General features: G+C 40.4%; 1 protein-coding gene across 1 annotated transcript in view; it reads right to left on the reverse strand.

Annotated features, from left to right (window-relative positions):
• atp1a2a (ATPase Na+/K+ transporting subunit alpha 2a) overlaps positions 1-10,661 on the reverse strand; it is a 50,754-nt gene extending 40,093 nt beyond the window's left edge. Inside the window, exons 1-7 of the mRNA XM_063462883.1 lie at positions 10,650-10,661; positions 9,715-9,789; positions 8,396-8,455; positions 7,432-7,635; positions 3,892-4,005; positions 3,311-3,445; positions 780-897 (exon numbers count right to left, since the gene is read on the reverse strand). Coding sequence (XP_063318953.1) covers positions 780-897; positions 3,311-3,445; positions 3,892-4,005; positions 7,432-7,635; positions 8,396-8,455; positions 9,715-9,789; positions 10,650-10,661 — 718 coding nt within the window. The remainder of the gene's footprint in view (positions 1-779; positions 898-3,310; positions 3,446-3,891; positions 4,006-7,431; positions 7,636-8,395; positions 8,456-9,714; positions 9,790-10,649) is intronic.
• Between the last annotated feature and the right edge of the window lie 656 nt (positions 10,662-11,317).

Genomic DNA, 11,317 nt, shown 5'->3' on the forward strand with positions numbered 1-11,317 from the left:
CTGAACTCATAAAAGCCGATCTTCCACACACCCAGCCAAATTTATTGTTTCTTTAATCAGCACATCTTTCAGCTGTGCTAACGTAATCAAAGCCCGTTAACATGCTAAACCTGCATTAGGGAGCATAATGTGCCATTTGAACACAAGAGTGCTGAAAATGGGCCTCCATACACCCACACAGGTATTCCATTAAATTACAGCATTTCTGACTGGTTTAATGTTCAATTAGTTGGAAACAAATGTGTATTTCAAAAACAAGGACAAACACTTCTGAGCTTGTAGATAAGTAGGATGTACTTTTTTTAACACTTCACTTTCATAAAAAAATAAATAAATCTCTAAATTAAGTCAGAAAGAGCTCCACAAACGTGTGGCCAAAACGCAGATCTTCAAAGATAACATGCAAGTGTACAGAACTGTTAAAAAAATCTAGCTTCTAAAACTTCATAATAACTCCATCACCATTAGATGTTCTTTTAATGTACATCTTGTTCTAAGATCTATCTGATAAATCTGATAAAATCCCTTTGAAACTTTATAACTGACAGCCACTGACCACTCAAATTCCCAGTGACTCTATCTCAGATGGAAATGCTTATTACTAATCCTCATGCATTCAGCATGAGCAGCTACACACTGCGTGGTGCAGTGTACGGATCATGTACTGGAACACATTCACGGATGGGTGGTAAAGCAAAATGATGCTGATCTCCAGATGGCTTAAAGGAAGACATTTAGAGCCGATAAGAGACAATCTTGGCCAGATGTGGCCTACTGACCCTCAACACAGTTGGTGGAAAAGAAACAGATGTTGCGGGTCTCCAGAGGATTCTCGTGCGTGAACTCCGGGGAGCGCGTCTGAGGCTCAGATTCTCCCGTCAGAGAGGAGTTGTCCACCTTCACAGGGAGAGGGAGAAAAAGGATGTGAGTGCGGTGTTATCAGAGAGACTGAAGAGGTGAAACTGACAGAGTGGAAATGGAAAAAAAAGGACTTTATAACAACAAGTGATATAGCGCTCTTGTCTTGTCAAAACTGTGTTCTGATCTAGGTGCTCGCTGCAACACGGTGTAGAAATTTGAACCACTGAGAGAAACCTTCACCCTATTCGGCAACAGCAAGTGCAGCTGCAGAAAAAGCCTTTGATATTTTCTATACCGGTAGCACAACATTATCTGATTTCCACACAAGTCATAAAAAGCAGATAAATTAAACCCAATTAAATACAGGTAAGATATTAGACTTGGTAATTTATTGAATGAGGAAAATGATACAATATTACATATCAGTGAGGGAGAAAGGTGTGTGAAACTCTAGGAGTAGCATTCAATTTAAAGGTGAAATGAATCAGGGATGACAATTAGGTGAGAGTGAGCGCCCTGTTTTCATGGTAGGTTTATTCCCATCCCCATGTAGAAAATGTATTATGGCTCAAACAAAGGAGGATCTGAGAAAAACGGATGTTCAGGATCATCAGACTGGGAAAATGTTGAAATGTATAATCCTTCTCTGGAGAATTTGGACAACTTCGTAGTCAGACAGACAAAAGAAATTAAAGATCTTTGTTGCTCACTTCAGGTGTGCTCAAGAAACAAAACAAAACAAAAAATACTACAATTAAAGGCATTTAGTAGTCTGCCTGGTCGGTCACAAAGGAACTCAATGTGAAAAGCCTATTTTACAGTGGCTAATGATTCCACCATCAGAAGACTAACTAAACAACACTGGTGTATATAACAGGATTGTAAGGTTTGTGAAGCCCATCTGCATGTTTGCTACCAACTGCTTGAACAAGAAGGCTGTTCTGACAGTGCTTTATGGATCGGTTCAATGAGAAGTGTTGTAGAAAATATACATATAACATATATTCACTGACCACAACGTTAGGTGCACTTGTTCAACTGTTGGTGCAAATATCAAATCAGCCAATACCTTGGTGTATGGTCAAGATGACCTGCTCAAGTTCATTTAAGTGACTTTGAACATGGCACCGTTGTTGGTGCCAGACATGCTGGTGATAGCTCCTTAAAGCTGAATGCATCACATCAAGTTCAAATGATCTCAAATCGGTTTGTCCAACATGACAAAGAGTTGTAAAATGGGCTTCAGAGACATCAGATCTCAAGTCAACAAAGCACCTTTGGGATGTGGTGGATTGTGGATGTGCAGCCAACACATCTTTTTGTCTTCTTGCATTTGTTGTTGTTTTTTTTCATGTTTTTCACTTTATTGAAATGAAAAATTCAAAAATTATTATTTTTGAAATATTATTTTTGAAATATTATTATTATTATTATTATTATTAATGCATAATAATATCATGTCAGTGGAAAGCCCTGGGATAGACACTTGTGTTTCTAAAACCTTGTTGAATCCATGCCATGAAGAATTTAGTTTATGTTTAATCAGTGACCAAGTCAGATATTTTTTATTTCAATTATCTAAACTGGTCCTCTTTATCTCCTTTTAAGACCTTTGTCAGAGTCAGATGAACCTTTAGGTCATATTTATGCAGAAAATATTAAGAAATCTCCAAGCGAGCGCGCAGACCTTACTCTGACTCGAAATAAAAAAAGACGAAAATTTAATCAAAACCAGATTAATCTTTCACACAAAATATGTATACAAAATGCCCTTTCCCTGGCTCATCAGTATGAGGTGAATTCTGCAGGAACAATCTGACTCAGTTTTTCATTAAACTGCAAATCAGAAGCAGACAACTAGCCACTCAAGCATCGTGTTTGAATGTGATTACGTGGTGGCTTGGAAGCGAGCCAAAATGAAAGCATTTTCTGGGTGATGTAAATATGGTCATAGCTAACACAACAACAGTTTTTGTATGTAAAACTGCACATTGCTTGTTGGCAGGGGAAAAGACTTTAACAAGAAGATGTTTAAAAAAACATTCAGGAAACATTATTGAAATCATTTTTAAGGGGAACTGGGAAAAGTGGACAGTCCACATGAAATAACAGGAAGTGAGACAGTCTCGTCTTATGATTACTGCAGCATTGTTGTGGGTTGGTGCATTACTTTGAGCCAGACTAAAATATCTTTCAAGGACTGACAGCTGGTGAACATTTTATCACAAGGCCAAATATTTTATCAGTTATTTGATTTATTTATCATTCCCGTCCAAGTCACCGGTACTTCGTTTACCTGCAAATGTTTGCATGCTCAGATGCTCTTTATGATAAACAATGTGCTAGAAAAAAGAGAAAAAAAGGTAGAAATACCAAAGTCAGCTGAGCTACTGTAATCCCACTGCGACTTCCAGGTTCCCCAGGGACGGGCCCAGCACCCCTCCCCTACCTTGCATCCGCTGGAAGAGATCACTCGAAGGTCAGCTGGGACGCGGTCTCCCCCTTTGATCTCCACCAGATCTCCCAGCACCACAAGGTCTGCATTGATCTGCATCTTCTCCCCCTCCCGGATCACCATCGCTTGCTGGCATGGAGAAAAAAAGAAGAGCAGGGAGAGGGAGTGTGAGGAAGAGAGAATGTTTGGGAACAGAGAGAGGATTTAGTCAGATGAGGAAAGAGGAGAGATATAAAAAGAAGAGAAGCCAGGGGGTATGGAGGTATGTAAAAGACAGATATAGACGAGAAGGGAGATGAGAGGAGGAAGACAGGTAGGGAAAAGAGGCGCGAGAAGTGTGTGAAAAGAGTCTAAATAGATTAAAGAATTAGGCAATCAAAGTGCTAGAGGTGGATAACGCAAGGGGAGTTTTTATGCAAACACACTCACAATCCAAAGTTGGCTCAAACATTTATTCTTCCTTTGTGCAAGCTTATTAGGTTTCCACTCAAGTGAGTGTGTAAGCCCTACTTGAGGGACGGCTTATTGATTCAGAAAGCTCTGAGACTACACAAACACCAAATGCATCAACTTACCTGTGGCACCATTTTCTTGAAGGAGTCCATGATTCGAGAGCTTTTGGCTTCTTGGAAGTAAGAGAAACAGCCGGTGACGATCACCACAGCTGCCAGCACCACACCCAGATATAACTGAAATGGAAAGAAAGCCATGTAACAGGGGGAGACGGTGTCTTTATCAACTTAGTTTGGTTCATGTAAGGCACGCTTAAGCACAGGAAATGGGGATTTATCAGCTAGAAACGGGTCTTAAAACAGTAAAACCTTAAATGTACATGTGCAAGAACAGAGTTCAGAGGGAAAAACCTGGGGGAAGCTCACAGACTTAGTGAGAGATTTAAAAAGAAGAAGTCATCCCAGAGCCGAAATCTTCTGTACTATTTTTGTTATCTTGGACGGCTCAGTTCTCGTCAGTCCAAGTGAGCATCTGTCACCCGAACCCAGAAAACCAAGGACTGAAACTCCAATCTGCGAGGCCACTAAGAGACGCTCACTGAGCTACAGCCTGCCTTTTTAGACTTATGGTTATGTAAAAGCAGGAAACATTCACTCTGGTGTATTTTTATTGCGTTTTTGGTGGCTATTTTCAGGTCTACTGTGAAAAGGCTGTTATGGGTTCAGCTCTCACTGATGCAAACAAGACAGCCAGGCACTTTGGATGAAAGCATCTGCCAGCTGGTGTACTGTATGTCTTGGACTCCTGGAAAGAAAAATTACAAAATCCTGAAAAGTTTCCTTTTTGGAAGGTGTAGCTTTCATTTGACAGCAACAACAGAATGTTTTGCTCTTTTACACTTCAGTGGGTTATTTTTTCTTTCTTTATTTAAAAACACTAACTCTGTGCAAAATCTTCTGAACCAGGAAACATATCTGTATCCGCTGAAAAATCACTTGTCAGTACTTAGAACATTTTTTCTCAATTTCAGTGTTCAGTTTGCAGGTCCTGATTTTGTCTCCATGTGAGTTTTTGCAGATTTTAGTACAGCTCTTTTACCTCCTCTCACTTCAGAAAGAAATATTTCTGTTCACCAGCTGCATGGAAATTATAGAAACAACAGCTGTCAAGGCAGGTGACATTTAAATCAACAGGTTCTTTCCCAAATGTGAATTTTAACACCAAGAAATATATTGCGTTATTTTAGCTGCACTTTCAGAAGACTGCTGGAACATTTTCTCAAATTAAATGCAATTCTTCAGGTCAATTAAATGCATCAAAGTAATGTAAAATTAACTTTTCATCTGACAACAACCATATGTGGAGTACACTTAAGGTGGAATTTCTTCTGTAATAGCTGCCAGTACACTTTGCAAAGGCTCAAAGTGCCGAAGCTGCAGGCTGTCAGGGCTTTGAAGTAGCTTACCGGAGCATCCAGCTGTACATGCTCAGCGCTAAATGGAGAGATTAAACTGCTGGGGGATTAATGTGCACGTGCACGTGTCTTTCTACTGTACGTTACTGTATATTATGCAAGAGCCTAATGCTGACTGGAGTCTGAAGTATGATGATGATGATTGCATAATGAGTGAGAGCCATAATGTGCAGCATGGGTGGTGCTTGGCTCTGTTTGCTCAGTGGTTGGTCTGGGTATTTATTCGTGCGACTGCTAGGACTAATGCCAGTGTCAGTGGTTGTTTTTGTGCCACACTTGGAAGAAGGCAAGGACTCTATGTCACGGTGTAACCGATCTTCTGTACTTATGGGGACCTAAGCCTGCTGTTTCTAAAAAGTATTTTTGGATTCATGTTACACTTTAGAAGTTGAGTTTTCCCCCTGTTCCTTTTCAGTTTTCTTTCTTTATTCTGTTGGTTTTCACGTATGCTGTCTCTGTATTGGTCCCTGTGACCAGTTGGGTTGTTATGGGAAACTCAGAAAGGAGATTAAGATCTCAAGACAAAAACCTCTGCTGAGTAAAGGTCATGTTAAGAAAATATAACCAGGAGAAAAAGAAAGCCAAAGAAAAATCCACCTTAGTTGGACTAACAATAAGTATCACATCACAAATCACGACGTGATTTGTGATGTGATACTTTTTAATTTGGATTTTTTCTTCATTTTGTGAACTGCAAGGTAAATGGCATCTCCGTCCATTATACTCAACTGAAGGCAGACATCTCTACAGCCAGTAACACCCAAACCATCTAGATAGATAAATACCACTATAAGCAGAGGAAAAGCTTGTCCTTTGAAATCTCTTTACTCTCTGGCCTTTGGTTTAAGATTTGATTCAAAGCAGCTGAAAGGTGTGAGGCATGTCTTTAATAACAATTCTGTATTTATACGAACAGTCATGTGAAAAATAACATTTTCACAGGACTCCTCTGAAAACCTAAAAGTACACCCCCTGACTCAGTGGCTTGTAGAACCACCTGTAGCAGCAGTAACTTCAACTAACAGTTATCTGTATAACCTTATCATTCTTTTGGCTGCAAAACGACCACATAAACATAACCAGTCCTGCACTGTGCTGCTTTTTTCCAAATGTGGTGCTGTGCCTTATGGTCATTTGGTTTTGTCAGTCCAAAGGACATTATTCCAGAAGTCTTGTGGGTTGTTTAAATGCAACTTTGCAAAGCTAAGCTAAGCTGTGCTGTCATGTTAGTTTTAGAGAAAAAAGGCACCTGGCAACCCTTTCAAACAAGCCATATGAACATATAGGTGTTCAGTGTTTTTCTAATGGTACTGTCCTGAATTTTGACATTTAACATGCTAACTGAGAGCTGCAGAGTCGCAATGAAGCTCTTGGACTTTCCCTTAGCATTTCACAGTCTGAAATTTGGGTGAATTTGCTGGGACATCCACCCCTGGGAAAACTGTGGCATTGTGTTAACACACGCCTACCTCAGACCAGCAAACTGCTAAAACATCTGTTTTTATGGAGGTGGTCACATTTACTGCTCATCAATAATCAAGTGTATCTGATTGGCATCACAGGACAGCTACTCACCCTCTTAATCCCTACTGAAACTTTAGTTTTTCGCATAACTGTAATCTTCTTTGCAGTAATTTCATATTTAAATTTTTATCCCCACTGGAGTTTTGAGGGGGTCTAACAGAATGGTCAAAAGGATGTGTGATGTAATCAGATGAATTTTGTCAATGTTCTCACCCCTTTTATACACACCCCTGCAAACACTGATTTGATTTATATGTGATTGTTGATAAAACTCTGTAACTTATGCTTATGGGAAATGATGTTGAGTCCCACCAAAGATAGAAAAGGCAGGACAATCCATAAAGTTAGTAAAATTTTGCTAGAGCTGGAGGATACTTTAAATTTCATAAAAAATTAGAATTAGATAAGTGCTCCACATAAACAGAGTACATCTGTCTGAACAATATGTTAAAATGATGCTTTCTTATGCATGGACATGTGCATTTCCAGCTCTGTGTATATATCTGAAGGAGCTGTATACAGGTGTTTGAGTTGACACCCTATATCAGTATATATAATGTATTTTATAACTGCAGCTGCCTTTGCTTTTCTGCAAGTCTTACTCTGAGCGTGTGATTAATATGTTAGGTCCATATGTGTGCAGGTTTTACAAGCAGTTTCTCACATTGTCATTGGGCGGCTCCTCCTCTGTGGCCACCTGAATACTGTAGGCCAGGAAGCAAAGGATGGCCCCAATCCACAGCAGAATGGAGAAGCCGCCGAAGAGCTGGCGGCAGAATTTGACCCACTCCGGCGTGGTTGGGGGAGGAGTCAGAGTGTTCGGACCATCCCTGGCAAGATTCTCTACAGCTCTGGCATTGGTCAGGCCCTGGGGGAGAGCAATTTTTAGGAATAAATGTCTTTCTGCTGTCACAGGCAATCTTATTACAACACAATGGCCCAGTTTTCACCTTGGCTTAAAAAGCAATATTACAGCTGTAGTTGCAGAACATCAAGTGTCCCCGTCTGGCCTATTTAACATCACAAGCATAGAAAAGATGCTCATCTAAGATGCTCTGTTGGATGTACCTATTGAACATTTTCCTCTAAATTTCTTTTTTTCCAATATCTCATTTAACGAAATCCCATGTAAATATCCAAAGTGCTATGAATTCATTAGAACAGATAATCACACATCTGATTAATTGACTGTCTTTGGAGCCTGACAAATGTTTGACATTTTTACATCTTGCACTATTTCCCATAGTCTAGAGCTTTGATTTTTTCCATGCTAATCTTAAAAAAAGAAGATAAAAAGATAAAATCTCATTGACCTCACCTGGAATGTTACATTTAAAATCAGCAGCAGATCTGGTGAAAGCAAAAAAAGATGTGGTTTATCTGCAATTTGTTTTTGTTATAAAGTGTGCAATTTTCTTTGAGTGTGCAAAGGATTAAAGATGAAGAGGTGACACTGGGGAGAGTCTATGCTGACCAAAGTAATGCTTGGTCTCCATTTGGATGTTGCTCTTCAGTCCGGGCAACAGGAGATTGCATCTCTCTACGGGATATTACAGCAGCTCTTTCTTATGTGCTTGTGTGCAAGTGTACATGTGTACTTAAGAGAGTTTGTGTGTAGCTGACATTACCAGTCTGACGTCCACTGCATATCGTTTCCCCAAATCATCCAGATCTATTTTGTGGTCATCCTGCAAAAATGAAATGTTTCTTTGATATTGAAGCCTCAAGAATCACAAGCACAAAGCACAGATGCACTACAGCACTGTCTTTCACTAATAAAAGAGTTTATTGTTTGTATCTAACAAGGATCCATCACAGACAGACAGACAGACAGACAGATAGATAGATAGATAGATAGATAGATAGATAGATAGATAGATAGATAGATAGATAGATAGATAGATAGATAGATAGATAGATAGATAGATAGATAGATAGATAGATAGATAGATAGACAGACAGACAGATGAGTAAACTCTATTGTGTCTTGAGTGTGTAAGCCAATAAAAACTGATTGTTTCCTGCTGCAAACAGAAGAAACCCATCCTGAAACACTCAATTTTCTTGTTTGGTGGCATATTTCTGCTACTGGCCCAATCCCAAGACATTTCCACTGTGGGTGAAATGGAGTTTGGCAGTGTAGCAACAAAAACTTCAGCCATCAGCTGTCAGGATTGTGTCAGTCACACAGGATGAAGGGTGAATTTCTTAGTAAGACAGGGAAAAATCCATATTTTTCCTCACCAACAGGCTGCAAGTAATTTGGCCACAATTAAGTAAACAGTTAGATAGTTTGTTTTATTTATAAGCACCTAAACCTAGTATTGATTAGCTATTGTCTGGTGGTAGTGAAAATGATTTCTGTGGGGAAAAAATGCAGGAAATCAGTAACTAAAGAAGTATATGAGCCAGACAGATCAAAGCAAAATTAAACACTTCATCACAAAACTTCTCCTAAGTGTTGACAGTATCAAAAGGATTCTTTTCTTTAATCAGTCACAAGCCAATCTGATAACTGACAAGAGCGACTTTATCAGAGATAAAGTAGCAAAAGGCAAAACTTAGCCCACTTTTCATGGACATTGCTTGGCTGCATTCTGACAGCACCTCAAAGAGCTACAGCTCTGCACAAGACGAAACTCTGCACTACACTGCTGGTGGCCCACAAATTATTCAGTATCTTTCCGAGTACAAAGAGGAGCAGCCAGAGGGTGGCTGAGCAGATAGGAGAGGACAGACTGGCTCACAACTAGTCTGCAATTGACTGCACTAAACATGTTGGATTGCCATTTTGTTTATGGGTCACTGTTTTCATTTATAGCCTTGTTAAATAACCTGGTGTCTTTGGAGTAACACTATTTGGGGATCATTTGGTAGCAGCGGCATTGGAATCAATCACTGTGCCGAATGAGTATGAGATGGAGCAGTGACAGCTTGTTTTTCTTACCAAGGCCACCTCCTTCTTCAGCTCATCCAAGTTCTTTCCCTTCTTATTCCTCTTCCCTCCATTCTCGGCGCCACACTAGGGGAAAAGAGTGCAATAACTATACATTAGGGTATCATCGTAAACCTAAAATAAGTGGGAAAAGTCACTTGCTTGGTAGGCACATTGTGCCCAGCCATTTACATTCATAGCGACAGAATGCAAGCATCAATGTGAACACAATGGACTTTGTGTTTTCTGGTTTATTTCAATCTCCTGACACTGTTGGCAAACCATTCACCGAATATGGACGAGAAAATATCTTTTTCTAATACTGCAAGTTCCTCATTTGTGAGCGCGAGCGAGAGTGTGTGTGTCACGAACAGTTGGAAGAATTGTGCATCATGGAAATCATCTGCCGCTGTCAGTCTCCTCCTGGCGGCACGTGTGCATGTCAGTGAAGGAGGGATATACAGCGTGAATGAGAGGAGAGTGTGAGCAAGTGACACAGTGAAAAAGTAATCAGAAAGAGCCAAACAGGGAGCACAGAGCCGGCGGAGTGCCTGAAATGTGTCTGGCATAGCAATTTCCCACCACTGTGTGTGAGGAAGATTACCAGGCTGTCCTCCCATAAAGCTAAATGGAATGGGCCTGATGGAGAGAATAAAAGCAAAATTACGTAATTACCCAAATAAACAGCAAGCCGAGAACAAAACTTATTGAGGAGGAAAGCCATTATCCTGAGATGTTACTGTCTTTTTTTGTTTGTTTGTTTTTTCAAAAGGCATCATTCTGACACTTAGAGACATCAAGTGCTGAAGACGCATTTAGGAAAGTCTGTGATGCATGTCCACACCATATGCTGTCATTGTACATATATTACAGTAAGTAATGAGCGATGTTCATTCATTCATTTGCTGATATTAGAAAGAAACGCTTCAGAAATCAAGAGAACTCACCCCTTTGCCCATGTTGGACGTCCAGACGTCGGCGGGTTATAATGTGAAGGACAGCACTTAGGAACCCCGGCCACAGTTGAGACTCTCCTCCCACGTGTGGAAGACACTGGTGGCTTTTTTGGGCCTGGCACCCCCACCACCAAAAACTCCTGTCAGGGTAACCTGACCCATATACCCCGCTCCTCTGGCCCTCCCCATTACTCCACTCCTTTCCCAGGGCTTCTCCATATTCACACCCACCAACCCTACCGTGAGCAAATGGTCCCACACACACACACAGCAAGTACCTGCACCTGCTTAATACGTCACTGCCTCCTGTCACAACACACAAGGCCTCTTAGAGAACAATGGCTCTTCAATCACTCGTGTCAACACTACAAGTGAAACCTTGGTAGCAACATAACATGCAGCATTTCTAACAAACATCATAATGAGGGACCGTTAGTGACCCTTAAGAATTCTCATTAAGACTCATTATCATGCAAAGGCAAGCACAGTGTCCAGCTGTTTTGTGAACAGTAATGATAGTGAGAAACTGCTGTGTTATTGTATAGCGCTGAAATTATTTCTTCATTTGTCCTGTGCATGAAATCAATGTGACTCACTGCCAACACAACACTTAAATTAGCTTAAAGTCCGAGTTATTTACTACATAAGGTGGGTCATGA

The sequence above is a fragment of the Pelmatolapia mariae genome, linkage group LG18 (assembly GCF_036321145.2).
Source record: "Pelmatolapia mariae isolate MD_Pm_ZW linkage group LG18, Pm_UMD_F_2, whole genome shotgun sequence".
Taxonomy (NCBI): domain Eukaryota; kingdom Metazoa; phylum Chordata; class Actinopteri; order Cichliformes; family Cichlidae; genus Pelmatolapia; species Pelmatolapia mariae.